The sequence below is a fragment of the Gadus macrocephalus genome, chromosome 20 (assembly GCF_031168955.1).
Source record: "Gadus macrocephalus chromosome 20, ASM3116895v1".
Lineage (NCBI taxonomy): Eukaryota > Metazoa > Chordata > Actinopteri > Gadiformes > Gadidae > Gadus > Gadus macrocephalus.
The window spans coordinates 15,419,198-15,438,135 of NC_082401.1; the positions used below are offsets into that span (position 1 = coordinate 15,419,198).

General features: G+C 48.5%; 1 protein-coding gene across 1 annotated transcript in view; it reads left to right on the top strand.

Moving 5' to 3' along the window:
* Positions 1-18,938, top strand: part of LOC132448307 (protein TANC1-like) — a 59,575-nt gene that overhangs the window by 4,407 nt on the left and 36,230 nt on the right. Inside the window, exon 2 of the mRNA XM_060039471.1 lies at positions 5,148-5,240. Within this exon, the coding sequence (XP_059895454.1) occupies positions 5,180-5,240 (61 nt within the window). The 5' untranslated portion in view covers positions 5,148-5,179. The remainder of the gene's footprint in view (positions 1-5,147; positions 5,241-18,938) is intronic.

Consider the following 18,938-nt stretch of genomic DNA (forward strand, 5'->3'; position numbering starts at 1 on the left):
ACATTTGAGGCGCCTAGAACGGGCCCAATCAATTATTGACAGTTGTTCACCTGGGTGGTTGCCAAGTTGATTAAGTGCCCGCCTGCAGAGGACACATGTGCATGCTGGCTTTAGTGTGTCATTACCAAGCCAATCACTGCCATTACTCTCTGAGTTGGCATCCAAGCCAAAACCAAGATTTGTCTTGTTTAATATTTGATTATAGTGCCTCGTTGGATATAGTTTTAGGCTACAAGCTACATGGCATGACTGCGTGAAGGGGATATGATTTGTTGACTCTATATAAAAAAGCCTTTTATTTCCTGTCCATTCCTGCCTGTTTGGATATAAAAACCTTGGATTACAATGGCCCAACACACATAGTATACTGGCCATTCTTATATACCTGCAGTGCTCTGTGTTGTTCACAAACTTCTCATTGTTTCATGGAGCTTTTTGAGGCACATTCCAAGGCCCGGTCTGTTTCCTGTGCTGTTCAAGGACCCAAAGAAACCGCGCTGATGGATATTATGTTGCACATCTGTAGTTCAGAAGAGTCTTATTTAATCTTGTCTTAAATAATGACATAATTTGATAAATTGGCTGAAAGGACATAGGTCACATGTCAATAAATGAGTAGGAAAGAAATAACAACATTCTTGGAGACTCTTCACAGAGAATCACAGAATCGGAAATAGCTGGCATTCTCTTCCTTGCATACCTTGGAAAACCAGGAAACCAGATTGTGTCCAAGGTGGAACCTGCCATTGTCTGGCACATGACAAAGGACAAAGCCATTTCAAACTCCCCAACGACCGACGTGTGTGAAAAGCTTCCAGGCCAAAGGCAATTAGGGAAAACAATCCCACTTCCTTTCTATATATAGTCAGGCTTCTCAGAGGACAGTGATGTGGCCTGATGGCCCCATTAACCACACGTCACGCCATGCATTGTGCAGGTGTGGCTCAGGCCACACAGAGGTGAACTCTATCAATGCTGGAGAGAGACCTGTGAAAACCTCCATGGCTATCACCTGATATCACCCTTTGGGTTTTCATTTCCTTCAGAGTGGAAGGGTTCCTCCTCTAGAAGGTTGTGTGTCTCGCTTTCTTCTTTTTTTTCATCGTTCCACTCAGTGAGCGCTTGATGTAACAGATTTACTTACTTTAAAGGTGAACAAGGTCAATAAGACCAAGCTTGAAACCGCAGAGGGAAGCGTACCGACTCTATGGTAGGGCTGCCCATGTGTGCTTTCCCTCCCTCTTACAGAGGGAGGTTTAAATTACAGAGGCTGTGGCCTGTTAGTTCTGTTGGTTTCTACTCAAAGCAAATCTGTCCTGCTCTGCCTTTCTGTGGGATGCACGATCGCTATTGGGTGTCTCACACAGAATACATGTGAATGCTGAGTTTCTGCTCCGTCTCTTCGACCAGTGTGTGTCCACAAAGCCACAGCAGGACTTTGGCTGTTGTATTCCAATATGATGAGGCCCCCTTCTAAGGGCCCTTTCTTTTGGACTTTAATACAAGAACTCCTCTTAAATGCATTGGCTTGAAAACGATGAGCGTTGCAGGCCTGACCTTCTTCATGACTGACTCGCTACATGCTGTTCTGCGCCATAACTTCGCCCCCGGGAGGTTTCCTTGCAAAAGGTCACCATTGTAACCCTGACGTGGCTTATCACTGTTTGAAGTTGATTCTTTTTGCTCTCTTGTTCTGGTCAGAGCCTCACGTTGATTTCGTGAAAGGTTTGAGTTCTATGTTAGAGATGGACTTCTGATTGCCGGGTAGACCTCCCTATCTAACCTCAGGGAGGTTTATATCGGCATCTCAAAAATAACTAAGCCAAGGTACAGTCGAGGAAGTGCAAAACAACACAGCCTGGTCACCAGGTGTGAATGTCCATGGGGTATGTGTTGTTCTGTTCCCTGTCTATATAATTGGAGTGAAGGAATACAGGGGACTCGCTGGTTCTCAGCATATGCCATAAATTTGCTTCAGCTCGTGCTCTTTGAAAGTCATGTCTTCAGGTGCTGTCCATCCAGTTTCCTCTGATCCATGAAATGTCCTTTTGGAAATGTTTGGTCGACATGAAAGAATCACTCAACATTGTGAGTCGAGTCGATTCATTTTTTTGGGTTGGCATGCACATGGAAGTATTACAGTGTTGCAATATAATTGCTCAGTATCAATGTTAGTCTTTAATCACATAATGTTAAGCTGTAGTCTCTGTGACCCGAGGCCTAATTGCTGTGAAAATGGTTTAGTCAGGTGCGAACCTAAGGCACAGACTTCTGGAACCTGATCCAACATCCTCTCGCTACTTATATAACACAAAGTGTGCGTGCGTTTGTGCGTTTCTAGCTTCTCTGATATCGGAGGCTTTTCTCATTTCCTCCGGGATAGCCCTGGCTCTGTTTATTGTTACTGTGGAGATGGACTGCACTAGCCTAGCTCGCTCCCACACAGCTATCAACAGGCCTGCTGACCACGCTAATGTACAGTAGATTAGGATCTGGGTAGACATCAGCCACATACAGAATCTCTGTTACTTACTCCGGCCGTGACCTGCCATACCATTCTCCCTCACACCCATATATCTTGTTTTCATAGCCCAAAGGTTGTTGTGGGATTCCTGAGTCAGAAATAAGCCCTCAATTAATGTGAGTAACCGCTACGCAATTATCAAGCGTTCGGTTAGAGCTGCCTGATAGTTTTTATAATACTTTGATAACTGTCATTAAATGTGCTTTTATAGTTACTGGACCTCCTACAGTGGAACTGATTTCATAAGGCCGGTTCACCCACAAAGGCGTTCTTCCTTCAGCGGGACCTGCAGTGGAGTGGTTTGTCTGAAATGATGATTCATTCATGTCTGCACGGTGATGAGGAAGCGCTTTCAGTAGGCAGACACAGGGAGACGGGGTGGGCTGTGAGTGTGAAGCGATGCAAAGTGCTGAGCAACACACCGGGATGACTGTATTCAGTCTGCAGTCCATTGTGACTCACGGCCCTCCTGAACACAGCCCTAATCCACGTCCTGTCCTGTGAAAGGGGATTGAAATAGGACAGGTTGACAAAAAAGTATAGCGTGTAATAGTGGAGGATGGGACATGAGATTTAACTGTGTTTATCTGATTAATATTGGTAAAAAGAATCCTTAGTACATTTTTTATTGCAGAAGATTTACTACACTAAAAATAATAAATGTAGCCCTAACCTAAATCCTGTTTAAAGTAAGATATTCACATGCAATGGACATCCTACGTTTCTATATACTAAATAGCCTGAACTGGACTTCCCAGATGGCTCTTTTATACCTGCAGGGCTATACAGGGCTAAACAAGAATGTTTTCTTCTCTGAAACAACGGCGGTGTGCTGATGATGTTATGTTAACTCAAACAACCACCTGATCCTGGACAGAGCCCGTAATGGAGACCTACTTTGTTTCTTCCTGTCGATCACATGGTTTGTTCACAAGGATATCGAAACACATGAAACATTGACGCCAGATCAGATACTATGTAGTAATATTCACCCTCGTTCATACTTTAGTACATTAGTTCTCAAAGTGCGGCCCGCGGGCCAATGGCGGCCCCAAGAAACATTCTTCGCGGCCCGCAATGACATAGTGATGTAAGTAAAAAAAAAGGTTTTATTATAAATTATTATATCAATATTAATTTAAACAAAAATAAATAAATGTAAAGAGAAAAGTCGACTCTCTCTAGCTTTCAATTGAATCCTGTTACATTTATTAGTTTTAATCCGACTGTACATTACTTTGAAAGGATGAACCTCAGTTTTTTTCCTTTGGCTGCCCTAAATTGGCCCTCAGCTGTCAAAACTTTGCGAACCCCTGCTTTAGTATTTCTGGTTGCAAACGGAAAACTTAAATTCGGACTATTGACTCATTTGATGATTTTTACGTTTACTGTATTTGGAATTGGTTTCAAGACTGTCATAGACACTAAAGGGCAAGGATGTATAATAATAATCATGATATATTGCGCTAACCGTCTTTTACATTCTTGACCTTCTGGTTTGGTAAATGCCTCGTTTTACTGTGTTTCAGCTATGCTGTTTTTAATGTATCATTAAAGTCTTTCACAGCTTTGCAGGGGAAGAGCCCCTAGATTATGCTGCTCTTGGATGCTAATAAGCTGCTCACTATCCTTGTCCTGTCTCATTGGTAAACTAAGCTAACCTTCTGGGACACAGGCCTCGGTTAGGCTTGCATGTGTGGCTTTAGAAAAGCTTTCGCTTTTTTGTTGAATTAATCTGTTTTAAGTGACAATCTTGTATCTGAGTGCGAAGCTGCAGAACAGGTTCAGTCACAATTAGAGTTTAATGTGTAGCATTTATTTTAATATGTGACGTTCCAACTCAACTCAGAAGGTCATCATGTCAATCGCCGGCTGTGGGGTGTCTGCAGTGAAGTGACTTCTAAGGGCCCCAGTTCAGACACATACCATCTATTAGTCATGGAGTTTGGGCCATTCGACCGAATGTTCCCCCTTGTTCCCATAACAAGATGGCCACCTGGCTCAGCGCTGTTTAAATATTAGGAGCATTGTTCCTGCGCGACGTCTCCTCTATTGACCTGCGGGATTGGAAGCGGTGTGGGGAAATGCCAGGCTGGTGGCCGAAGAAGAAAAACACGTTTGCCAGGACTATGTGAACTTTCTTGTGATACATTTTACATTTACATTTAGGGAATTTAGCAGATGCTTTAATCCAAAGCGACTTACAATAAGTACATTTGTCAGAAGGAAGATAAACAATATATCACTGTCGGTAGAGTAAGGATGTTCTTAGAACCAAGTGCCAAGCACTAACAATTGTTAGGTTAACTCCTTCCCTTTATTCAAAGGAGATAGCTAGGGGAAGATGATAACTCACTCCGTTTCTGGTCAGCTGCTTTCAATGGGAAAGTGCATGTGTTTATATTTGACCGTGGCTGTGTGTATGTGTGCGTAGTACGTATGCTGCTGCTCTCATGCCATTTTCCTTTCCAGCACACTGGGGTTAGTGAGTAATAAAAAATAAGCTATTCCTCTTTAGCTAGGAGATAACCTCCGTTGCAGAGGCGAGGTGAGAATGGATGTGTTTTGACTGCCCTGCCCCGGCCGCCGAGTGCTTAGACGTGACCCTGTGCTTCTCTTGCAGGGAGGAACCGGCGCGTCTCCAGTAAACACACCATGTTCAAGGCGGTGCTGAAGAAGAACCGAGACGGGGGGAAGGGCAGCAAGAAGGAACCAGGTACGTGAGAGGAGGCGTGAAAGAGGGGGCGCCTGGTTTGCTTTTCGGGGGCACAACCAATACACTCTTCTCCGTCAAGGAACGGGGGATTGATAGGTTGGCTCGCGTCGGTTGGGCTTTCACTCGGTTAATCGGGGAAACGAGAAACGTGTAGAGCGCGGCCGTTTAGTGCTTGAGACCGCGCCGTGGCCTGATGCAAGTGAGTTATGATGGGCATATTTAAACAGTCGAGAGAGTGGAGATGAAAGCACGCAAACACTGCCTCATGTTAAACACTCTGCTCTGCAAACATGTCCTCGTCTCAGGCTGAATCAGGAGGCCGGGAGCCTGAACATATATGGTCACTCTGCTCTCGTCTGGGCCAGGCCCTCCCCGGGTTAACTCCCGGTGCACAGGGCTGTAAAGCAGAAATATGTAGCCGAAAATATAATTATTTAGACTGTGTGGCCTCGGTTGTGTCCTTCTTATTATGATGGTGATCGTATGGTAAGTGAGTAAGAGGACATGGGGTGGGGGACGACTTGACATCACAGCGTTCCATAGGAAAGCAAACACGTGAGTGTCACATGGCTTCGTGGCGCGTTGTCTGCCTCTGTTCGCTCCACCGGTCCGGACTTGCTGTCTACCCGCGGTTTAGTGGCAGCCAAAAGTCTGTCGATGCTCCCACGGCCCCAATACTATCCCACAGGTTTTCTGTGTCCGAGAGGCTCTGTTCAGCTTCCCAGGGCTCTTCCACCAAGCTGAGACTTGTTGAACCAGTGGTCGACGCAACGCTAATAAAGAGGGAAAGGAGGCAGTGCGGCCTGCCCAGACACTAGTAACCTTCAGGGCTGGCTTACAGCTTTCCCTGGCATGGCCTCGGGCAGACCCACACACACACACACCGTACACGCACGGACACACACATACGTGCACATACACACACATAAACGCAAGGACACACACAAACGCAAGGACACACACATATACACACGGACAGACACACACACACACACACACACCGTACACGCACGGACACACACATACGTGCACATACACACACATAAACGCAAGGACACACACAAACGCAAGGACACACACATAAACCCACGGACAGACCCACACACACACACAGACACACCATACCAGCGCGCCGCGGACACACACGTACACATAAACACAAGGACCGGCATAAACGAACGGACACACACATACACAGATGCACGCGCAATGACATGCACAAATAAACTAACACTGTTTATGGCAGCCAGCCATTGGTTGAAAAATAGAGGTTCTGAACTCTGTAAGGAATTCAAGGAATCTATGATTGAATGCAGTGTGTCAACCAATCAGGATCCCTGTGTAAACATATTACCTTCTTCAGCAAACGTCCTCGGCAGAGGGAGCGCTAAGCAGAGCATGCCTGCGATGTGCAATGTATTGTTTCCTACGGGCTGTTGAAACCTGCATGATGCATAGCGACTCTCCCAGAGTTCACAATAACATAGCATGGTTATGCCCCAGTGTGACACACACACACACACACACACACACACACACACACACACACACACACACACACACACACACACACACACACACACACACACACACACACACACACACACACACACACACACACAGTTCTGTATTGTGATGTGCTGTATGTTTTTGTTTTGTTTGCTTCTCGTCAGTCATTGACCATTTAACTAAGAACAGCAAACCAACCTTACCGGAGTGCTTCCCACTGACGGACGTAGCAGGCGAGTTCCTGTGAGTTCCTGTATGCGGTGCACATATTTGCCTTATCTAGAAACAACAGCGGGAACAGTGACAGGCCCAAACTGTTCCATCTCTGAGGGCTCTTATCTCTGTGAAGGTCCCTGCCTCGCAGTGGGCCGGCCGGGCCTTGCCACAGTGGACAGGGGAGAGAGGCCTCCTTCAGCGTGATGGATGGAGCGGGAGAGCAACACTTGCGTTTTATTACTCAGCCAATGAGAACAATTGAATAGACAACACCATATATAGTGGCGTGTCCTACCGTCGGAGAGGCTGGCTTGTGTTTAAACCTGCCTCGCTGCCATTTGGCCAGGATTGGTTTGTTTGTATCCCAGGTCCGTCTTTAGAATGGGAAATTAGATGACAAAACACAGGGGGAGTTTTCCGTTATCTAATTAGTTACGCTGCGGTGTAGACGCACGCTCTGTGAGCAATGGCGTACCGTAGTGCACATCAAATATTCAACCTTAATTTTGCCGAGCTTGAACAAAGATTTCATTAACTTCCCACAGGAGTCGGGAGAGAAACTAAGTGTTTGGATCACCGGTCGGGTTCGGTGTGGGTTTAGTCGTATGCTTTTTAAACTTGCTATACTCCTGTCGAATCAGATCAACATCAGTACTTCCAAGTTATACTGTCAGTCTCTGTGGCAGATAAGCTGAATTACTTGAGCGTTCAAGATGTTATCGGCGTTGTCCCCTTACTCACTCTTGTCTTCATGTATTCCAATTAAAATGGCTGCCCATGTTTGACTCTCAACACGGATGGATCCCCTTGATAAGAACTTCCGATCAAAGCCAATTCCCAACATGGCCGCCGCACAATGCACCTTGAGAACATCGCTTGTGTATTCAGTGCAAACCCCGGTTTCCTGTGCCGCGGGCCGGCCGGAGCCAGGCCAACCGCTGCGACGCTCCATGCTCTAGAGAGAGAGAGAGAGAGAGAGGGAGGGAGAAGAAGGGCCCTCGGAACGTGCGCCCAGCGACATGTCACGGTAATGGATGAGAGGAAAGACCTTGATATTCCTATAATTGCACGATGGCTTTAGTATAGGTTGCCCATGACATGGTGGCTATGGGCTGGAGGGAACCTTAAAGGAGCTGGGGAGACGTTGCCTCCGTGCCAGATACCACCACAGTCATTAGCTCCACTCTGGGCTCCCCGCCCCACCAGGACGCACACCCACACACGTGCACACACACACACACACACACACACACACATGCATGCAGATGCACACATGCACACATTTATGCACCCATGCACAGACACATGCATGACACATACATAGGCACATACACACATGCATACGCACGCGCATGCACACACACTTACATACACACAAACAGACAAACGCACAAAGAAACACACACACACACACACACACACACACACACACACACACACACACACACACACACACACACACACACACACACACACACACACACACACAGCCACACAAGCACACACATACAAACACACGCACATGCACACTCGCGCACACACACACACACACACACAAGCATACACACACTTCTCTGTTGCTAATTTCGTCTAGCTCCACTCCTCCTCCTCTGCCTCCTTCTGACTCCTGATCTGTTAGGAATCTGTTTAGAATTGGCCTTTTTAATCCCCTCTAATTATGCTTTTTCTATGATCCGGCCTTCCGGAAGTCCAGTTCCAGGGGGCAGTGGCCCGGCGCCTTTGAAGTGAACACTGTATTATGAAAGGTCATGGTGCCACCAGGCACCGGCTACCTTCATGGACTTTGAGTTGCAAGGCACCCAGAGCTCAGAGGATTACGCTGTAAAAATATTAAACTGGTTTGGCTTAATTGGTATTCTGTTTGAGGCTCTGGACCCCTCTGGTTTTATTTAGCGTCTCACCTGTTATCTGGTGTTCATTAACTGCAGTTTCTACGTGTCGCTAATTCACTCCTGCGCTGAGTTCCCAACACTAGGATCCAATTTGGAGTTTCAGCCATACCCAGAGTGAAGTTCTCAAAGTTTGTACCCTTTTTTTTTTACCTTTTCTGACACAAGCAATAAAGCCTAAAAATCTAAAAGAAATCCACTATATAACCTAGGAAATCAGGATGAAAAAGCAGTTGTCTCAGTTTGGTTCTGAGCTCATGTTTGACGTTTGCTTTGGAACGCCTGCAACCCTACTTGTTAATGGCCAAACCCAATTCAGAGTCCTAATACAAAGACGGTGTAAATCCACGACTTCCCCAATAAAGCAGCCAATAACGACGAGCCTGTGTTTTTATGCTCTGGTTGTTTCATTGGAGACGCTGGCAAGGAGAACAACGTAATGCCAGACTTCTGTTCTCATATTCAACAGTACTTGAGGTCGGATAAATATTTCAGTAACTTCCCGGATGAGTGGGGATATCAATTGCTCCTTAGATCTCCAGTATGGTGCATTGTAAGTTAGTTGTAAGTTAGCTTACTTCTCAAAGTCTGATCTCACGTCAAATCCCATTTGACCACTTCCTCCACGATGGAGTTCGATCTCAGTGTATGTAAGGCCTGCATAATTAACGGTACATAAATCACAACAACAAAAGCAGTGTTCCTACGTCGCCAGAGGCCTTGAAGGAGGACGCATGCTGTAGTGAGACCGCAATCAAACCGCTTTCCTCCGAAGGCTCCTCTACCGATTTGTCATCCGGCCAACAGACACAGCTGTCAGACGTGGAGAAAAAAAACAAAAACCTGTGTGTCTGTCGTCAATGACCCGGTGTTAATCGCGCTAGCGCGGGTAAACGCGCGACCTCCGGGGTCGGCACCTGCTTCAGCTGTTCCACCGACGCGGGGCCATCAGCCGCCGGCACCCGAACGGAACGCCGCCGCCGCCGCCGCCACCAGTTGGCGAGGCTCCTCTCCGGTGTGTGTGTTGTTCGCACGGGGGGGAGACGGCAGCCAAGCACCTGGCGACGATGAAGGACGGGCTTCTGCCTCTGCTGCTGAGCTGTCGACAACACCCCCCGGACCGCTCGTCTTACAATGCACTGTCTGTGAGGATCGCCAGCATAACGCCAACAGCCTTAACGTGACATTTGTATCACGGATTAACGGGGGTCCCGGTGCGAACACGTCACGGGGCTCACAGAGGGTTTAAATCTCCCCGTTATGACTTCAAGTCGCCTGGTGACGCCTGGGCGGACGTAATATGAGCAGCCATTCCAACGCGTTCCATCTGTGTTGTTATCGACTGCGGCGTAAAAACTAACTAGGGAATGTGCCGCTGCTTTTCCCTTCTGGATGTTGAGTTCTTGCCATGAGGGTGTTAATGGTTTGGTAGAGCAGGGGATCTTTCTCCATCGGGCATAAAGGTAAAGGAAGGATAAAGGAAATCAGTTATCTGTGATTTCATTGTATTGTTTAATGCTGCATCTACTTAAAGTGGAAGTGACTTTTAGGGAAGCAAGACACGTAATATCATATTTTTTATATATATCTTGACATTTGTGAACCGTTGTATTTTTATGGGAATTTAGATAAAATGTCAAAGGCTACCGGGGGAAAAGGTATTTATTTTATGTTTATCACTCACCGTTCTCTTCAAAAGAATAGTTTCCTGAAAGAAAAAGAATAACGATAAAAGTAATAAGAGGTTTTCTTTGTATCCATAATTCTGCTGTGCTGAAGTCTGAACCAAAGCCCAGCGACCTTGACTGCAACCACAATATGATGGAAAACCTCCACAAGTCTCCTTTAGAAACACTCACATAACACACGCTGCATATTAGCGCTGTTCCTAGTGTTGGAACAGCCTCCACATGTCTGTTTATTTGCACATTAGGATGACTTGGTGCATTCTAAGCTTTTCCGTGCTTTGTTTGAATGTTCCCTGATGGTTAAACAGAGTTAAAATACTGTCTGTTACATTTGCTTTACCTTATTGAGAGAAAAACTTAAAGGGGTATCCACTGCTAAACAATGACTGTGACTTATTGTTGTGTCAGCTGTGAGGATGGCTGGTACAGGCCGATTCTGTGAGTTTATGTTTTCTTTCCGACATGATGTGGTGGTTTGCCCCTGGGGGTCGAACATGGTCTATCAGTGACTTATTAGAAATAAAGCCTTTTGTACGGTCTCTCCTACAGAGTTGCTAATACAGACCATTCATAGCAACGCAGTTGTTTCTATGCTGGGCAGAGCAGTTTGGCATAGCAGAGATTCCTTAACTGTTTTCTATATTCTTGTTTCCTTGCCACGTTCCCTAGGGGTTTAGCATGAGGAATTTTACTGTTATGGAAAGGCTTTTTAGGAAAGCAAAAACAGCAGATGGCGAGCCAGAACAAAATTGAAACGTTTATTGGCCTGGAAAGTCTGGTGTGACTGTGACAGCCACATACGAAGCCCAGAGCCTCATGTCTGAGGAGAATGCTAATTTGTAGCATTTATGCTTGCGTGATATCATGCTGCTGCTAGCCATGGCAGTTTGAACCAGTCTCCTCTTCCTTCTGGGTGAATATCTTCTGTATCTTGGTTATGGCTTCAACTTGGCACTTAGCCCATACATTCTGAGTGATGTCAGGGTCATGGCATTATGGCACGGTCCTACATACGGCTGAAAGTTGTTTTGTTATTTTATAACTGCAGGAAGGCGAGTGGTGTACATGTTGACGGCTTCAACAGCTTGGACTGTAGTGAGTAGGAATTCAGTGGCTTGCATCGCTCCTATCCCTGACTGTATCCCGAAGGCCCCCTCAACCTTCAAGCCTAACCTAGTCTCTAGATCTGAGAGTGGGTCTGGGAGGTGGCAGCGCTCCAGGGATGAGAGGGATGAGAGTGGGTCTGTTTAGTAGCAGCGTTCCGAGGATGAGAGGGATGAGAGTGGGTCTGTTAGGTCACAGCGCTCCAGGGATGAGAGTGGGTCTGGGAGGTGGCAGCACTCCAGGGATGAGAGTGGGTCTGTTAGGTCGCAGCGCTCCAGGGATGAGAGAGATGAGAGTGGGTCTGTTTAGTAGCAGCGTTCCGAGGATGAGAGGGATGAGAGTGGGTCTGTTAGGTCGCAGCGCTCCAGGGATGAGAGGGATGAGAGTCGGTCTGGGAGGTGGCAGCGCTCCAGGGATGAGAGTCGGTCTGGGAGGTGGTAGCGCTCCAGGGATGAGAGAGATGAGAGTAGGTCTGTTAGGTCGCAGCGTTCCAGGGATGAGAGTCGGTCTGGGAGGTGGCAGCGCTCCAGGGATGAGAGAGATGAGAGTAGGTCTGTTAGGTCGCAGCGTTCCAGGGATGAGAGTCGGTCTGGGAGGTGGCAGCGCTCCAGGGATGAGAGAGATGAGAGTAGGTCTGTTAGGTCGCAGCGTTCCAGGGATGAGAGTCGGTCTGGGAGGTGGCAGCGCTCCAGGGATGAGAGTGGGTCTGGGAGGTGGCAGCGTTCCGAGGATGAGAGGGATGAGAGTGGGTCTGTTTAGTATCAACGTTCCGAGGATGAAATTGACTCCCTGATATGGCAGCACTCCGACTTCACCGAGAGGAAGTGTGGTCAGGAAAACCTTCCTCGTGGAGGTTCTCTGTCCACACAGACATGGCCGTCCTTCACTGCTCGGCCCACAGGCGCCATCTTGAAACATTGGGATGGTGTCGGCCGGTTCCGCGGCTGTATTAGCAGCTGCGTGGCAGACTCTGCCTTCAACCACCCCGGCCACAGCCGCTTTGAGCAGTGGAGCTTCCGCCCACTCCCCCATCGTGGGTTTCAAGGGGAACTTGAGGAAAAACTTTTGCAGAGTTCTTCCATGGTGGCCGACAGCTCGAAAGGAAAATGTTGGTACGCGAGTCAGGCTCGGTCTCTCTCGCAGACTGCGGTCTGAATAAGGAGCCACAGCTCAGCTATCTGGAGGTTGCTGCAGCGGACCCTTTTGCTCTGAGCTTCAGAAAGACGTTTCCTTCCTGCAGTTGAAACCCACCAATGAGCGCACCCGCCCACTATCACAGAAATAACACGGTTGGCCGGCAAGGAGATGTTTTGCTTGCGTAAGCACGGTTCTTTGATTGGCCGTGGTTAATATTGCTGCTTCACCATCTCACTCCCAGAGCTCATGGTCAGAGCTGGATTGCAGTGCACTTCCTAGACCTCGGTGTCCAAGTGCTGGCAGTGAATTTCCCAGACCTCACGGGCCGAGGTCTGTAGGTGTAGCCCCAGGGTGTGGCAGCTGGAGGAAGGAGGTAGTCAATCGTGGTATGTCAGGGTAAGAGCCATGTCCACACTCATTTATAGCCCTCTCTTCCTGAGAGGTGAGCCAAAGGAATTAGTAAACAAACCAAGGTGGACCTTTTTTCGCTCGCGCGGCTCTGGAGTCGTATAACTTCGGGATCTGCCGGTGAGGTCAAGACAGAAGGATAAACACATAGGCAGGACCACCACAAGCTGTCTACACCACAGACAACATGCTTGAACCGCACAGAACAGAGACACCCACACACCCAGATACAAGACAACCATGCACACACGCATGTACACGCAGACACACACACACACACACACACACACACACACACACACACACACACACACACACACACACACACACACACACACACACACACATACCATGCACATGCTGAGAGAAATATCCACCCTTTCCATTAGCTTAATCCATGCTCTTTGATATTTCGTTCAACCATAACAACTTGGTCACAATCCGTTTCCTCAGAACACTTTCCATCCTATTCTCGATTAGGACGCCGCTGTAATCGGTTAGTTCAGGAGGTTCGGGTTCGGGGTTCGGGTTCCTCATTTGCCGTCATATAACACCTATATAATACGACGATCTTTGACGATTCGGAAACGTGATCCTTATCTCGTATACATTTCAGGGAAACAATTGTGCTGACATTTGGGAAACATTGAGAACACCTAGTTTTCTCCCGGTCGTGTTTTGTGTAGATTTTCGTGCCCAGACAGAAGAGGTAGCAGTTGAAACTGTGAAAATAAAGAATGCACCTGATTCACAAAGAGGGCCTTTGAGTGAAGCGCAAGACCTCCAGTATCAAAGCACTGTACAGCCAGGAGGCAACGATTAGCAGGGCGTAGCTCAAACCACATCTCTCTCTCTCCCTTGCACACACAAAAACACACACATGCACAAACACACGCGTGCACAAACACACGCGTGCACACATGCACGTACGCACGCACACACGCATAGAAACACACACACACACACACACACACACACACACACACACACACACACACACACACACACACACACACACACACAACCACAAATGCATGCACGCAGACACACACCCCCAATCACGTATGCACACACACACACAAACACACGCACCTCCACATACACACACACACACACACATTTGTAATATACACATCTGGGGAGGCCCAGATACACACACACACACTCGCGCGCACACAAACACACACACACACATTTATTCATATACCCACATGGGCAGACACACAAACAGACATACACGCACACGCACACATGAACACACACACGCAGTTACAAACCCCAGGTGTATCCACATGGGGCCCTCCCTGTTTCTCCCATCTTTTGAAACGCAGCATGCAGGCGCCGCTTGAAAGATAGAAACCTGGTCGACCAGTCCTGCTGTTTTTCCCGCCTGGCAAAAGCTCTCAAATAACAGCATATAATTCAACATTTCCCCTTCCACGTCACATGGTCTCAATGACAAAGGACGTTGAAGACATGATGATGTAATCTTGCTAATGTAATTAAGTGCCTTTTAATTAACATTTAAATTGCCGCAATGTGACCATTAAATCCTGTGTGGTTACGATAACGGACCTCAGTAGATCCCATAGAGATAATGAGGAGCGGTAAAATGGCCCAGTCTGGAAATGCTTTTGGGTGTGATTGAAGCATATTATCTGTGAGTACACCTCCGTTCTTGTCTATTCTTGCAGCTGTTGTTACAAAAGAGAGATAGTAGATCTAGCAATGAATTCAACAACTTAGCTACTACTAAATAACTGGCATACGGCTTATGTATTAAGGACTGTGCAAGGATTTCGATTATGATGGATCGCCTACTTTGGACAGAAGCACATGATCTGTCTTTTCAATGTGGTTTTGAAACCACATTCTCTACCTAGCATACGATGCTCAGCCTAGAGCTAGCATTTGTAGCGTTTTTACGGGCTTGGGATGTTGTTGGAGGATATCAGTTTCAACCATAAGCCAGCCCTGTAGGAGTGGTGTTGGGTTACCTGGCTCAATGACAGCGAGAAACCTAGATGGTTGTGAAGAGTCCCTTCCTAGGATGGCCCCTTTGATTCAGTGCCTTCATCGATCCCCAAAGCCTTCAATCCTGTCACTGTACAGTCTCTCACAGTGAGCTTCTGCTTTCTTCCCAACTCAACCTCCCTGGTGAAAGGCACCCTCCCACTCAACCCCAGCCCCCCCCCCCCCCCCCTCCCCTGTTGAACAGCTCTATCCCCTGGTGAAGACCACTGTCTGTCTGTCCGTCCGTCCCCACCCACACTCCGACGCTGGTCTCGACTGAGATAGCGCGAGCGCGTTCACGGAAAAATAAAAACATCTCATGATTGGCTGCAGACCCGGGATGATGTAAGCTTGATGTAATGTCAAACAGAACGGTATTCAAACCAGAGTTATCTCGTATCCCTCCCCCCCCCCCCCTGCCCCAGACTCATAAGTCTGAGAAGCTGATGGAACTATTCTGATATCTCACAGACTAGGGGAGGGGCCGCAGAGCACTTAACATCCTCAAGTTTGATAGAGAGGGAGGAAGAGAGAGAGAGAGAGAGAGAGAGAGAGAGCGCCTTCCTTTGAAGGCTCGTGCTGGCTGCTCATTGGCTGCCGAGGTCAGTGGGACGCATGTTTTTCTCATTACTGGCCCGGGATAGATGCATTCCTGTTGTCTGGTAAGGCTTCAGTGTTACCCTTTTACCTTTTGATATACTCGAAACATCCCTGTACACCATCAGGACACCGGCCACTGCTTGTTCAGTGACACACATGATTTAAATCAGCGCTGGAGCAGTGGATCTCTGGGCTTCCTGTCGTTCGTCTGTTCAGCGGGGAGGGGACACACAACATGTTTACTTCCTGTTAATTCCTCCAGCCTCTGTAGCCATCATTTAATTACGTGCTCGCGGTTTGGAGATTTCCTATCTCGTTTCAAGTCGATCCAAACCCCCCGGCCCTTGATGTGCCCCAGCCCGGGTCCTTCTACGTGGGTGTCTGGGTTGGGGAGACCCCCGGCTCCTAGTCTCTGGCGTTAGGGGCCCCTTCATTACCCCCTCGCGGGGCCCTAGCCCCGGCCCGGCTCTGGTCGGCGGCGCTGAATGGTACACAGAGATGCTTTTTGTGATTGCGTCTGCAGAAGAATGCCCCTGCGATCCGAGGCTTGGGGAAAGGGTCTGGGGCGCGTTGAACTCGTGACCCCCTCGTCCCTTTGTGCCCGGCCTCAAAGGGACGAGGGGTAATGCTCAGTGTGAGGAGGAGCAAACGGCCTCCTTGCTCGTTCCCGCCAACTCCTTCCTCGCTGTGTGGAGACGTCGGGTCGGACTCATCCCCTCTGCCAGACTCTCCTCTAACTCAAACACATGCCGTCGGTCAGGCCAAAGTAGAGCGAAACCAAAGATAAGATAAGGTGGGAGTCTAAGTGCTGAATATCATACTACAGTAGTCTTGTTTCAGGGTTAAAATAAGACATTTACAATCGGTTCGACACAGCATGCTGAGGCATATTTTCCCAATTATTTCCCAATTTACGTTTTATGCTGAAGTTGTAAAAGGGTTCACCGCAATTTGGTTGAATTCATGACTCGAATCGGCAGGAACGGGCCACGTCACCCCTTGTTTGAGTGCACGATTAGCCCTTACTCGACGCCCTCTTGTCCTTTTAATGTCTCTGAATAGGTTCCTTCGACCTCCCGTCGTCCAAGCCGTCCGGCAGTGCTCTCATGACCTACCGAGCCCCCAGAGCAGCCTTTTGCCTAATGGCCTGTGCTAGCTTCATTCCGAGGTCTGTTTGACACAACCCATCGTCACGGCAACGCCCGCAACCGCAGACCGCACTGCAGCCACTCTCCTCTTATTTTTTTCTCCTCGCATGGAAAACCGACGTCCCCTTAAAGCCAGATCTGTTTTATGTTTATCGTCAGCAGCAGCTAGGAAGGAACCGGTCGAGAAACGCCGGTCTCCTGAAGGACCTTCAAGGTCCCTGGGAAGGGGAGTGTTGAGGCGAGCGGGGTCAGGCCCCTCTTGCACCCTCCCCAGGGAGCCACGAGGCAGAACCTGTTCTCCGGGACCCCTCGGACCTCTGGGTTCTGTCTGCAGGTCACAACACATGATTGATCGCAGGGCTGCGAATCCCCCCGAGGTCATCCGTTATCCGTCTCTGCCGGGATGGAAGCAGCTGTCTCCGTGACAGCAAAGGTTACACAGGATGATACCGGCATGCCCGGGGAACATCTGGGGCTCCAGCGGCGTGTGTACGCGCCACCTGAACCGTGTCGTGGTGGAGGTTGCTTCAGGAGTTCATGCAACCCGCATGTGACCATAGCGTCCTAATATTGAACCCTGCAGATCCACCAGAAGCGGATTAATGAACCTCAGTAGCCTCTGGACCTCTTCAGTGGATCCGACACACAGATTCAGCCTGGCTGTACCGCTTCCGAAACGCATGGGTCGGGTGAAGTGCCTCAAGGGTCTCTGAAACCTTGCAATAATGGCCTTCTGTTTGAGAAGGGCCGCAGCGGTCCTCATGTTCAGAGTGTGCTGGAGTGTTCAGATCATGGCAACCGCGTCCGGGCCGTACTGTAACCAGGCCGATCTTCACAAAGAACACAGAGCCGTTGACCTTTGCGTCCCCATTAACATGTCTAGTGCTGGACTAGCGGTGTATAAACGGAGGAAAGGGGGACGGGAGACGGGTAGAGAGGGAGGTCAGTGTGGCCCCACTTCTCCAGGCCTCTGTGAGGAGGACTGAAGGGCCTTGTGAAGAGGTCTGCAGCCTGGGGACCCCCGAACACACACATACATACACATCCACTTACGCACACACGTACGTACGCACGCACGTCACATGCACACACACACGCACATTCACATGCACACGCACGTCACACACACACACACACACTACACACACACACACACACACACACACACACACACACACACACACACACACACACACACACACACACACACACACACACACACACACACACACACACACACACACATGAGGAAGAGGCCTACAGGGCCCCCCACACACACAATGGTGCCAGTGTGAGCATCTCCCAAGAAGCTCCTGCCAGCAGGAGATCAGCACCGATAGAGCTTTAAGGTTTTATTGAACACATACTTTTTCTCAGAAAATCACTGAGCCCAAAGTGAAGTATATGGGCCTGTATGGGGGTTCTGTTGTTACCTCCCTGTCAACTCACTCACACAGCATGTTAAAAATACAACATTCAATCCTCTTGTCTGCTTGCTTTTGTTTTATTCATAAGTTGATTGGAATCTGCATCAGCGCAGCTTAAATCATTGACAGAAGTGAGCGAAAAGGGGGACGCAACAGGCCATTCACAGGCCTGCACAGACCTTCTATCCATGACAGCTCTGTAACCTCACAATCCATGTACACATTGCATCATATCAGGCATGAGGCAACGAAAAAACCAACAACGATTAACCCATCTTCATTCACAGCCTTCGCCGGCATTCCGCGGTGAGAAACTACTCTTTTTGCTCGTTCCGTTGTTTAACCGGCACCGGAGAGAGACGCTGTTCTGCCAGTGGCTCTCAGAACAACGCGCCCTGTGAGCCATGGCCGTCCAAGTGGAAGCAGCCTCTCTGTATGCCCTGGTGAGCCGTTAAGAAGAGCCTGAATCCGTAGCCTCCTGCGGTCGTACCATCTGTGCTTCCCAGGTCAGTTGTTTTTATGCCACGCTGGTGCCCTG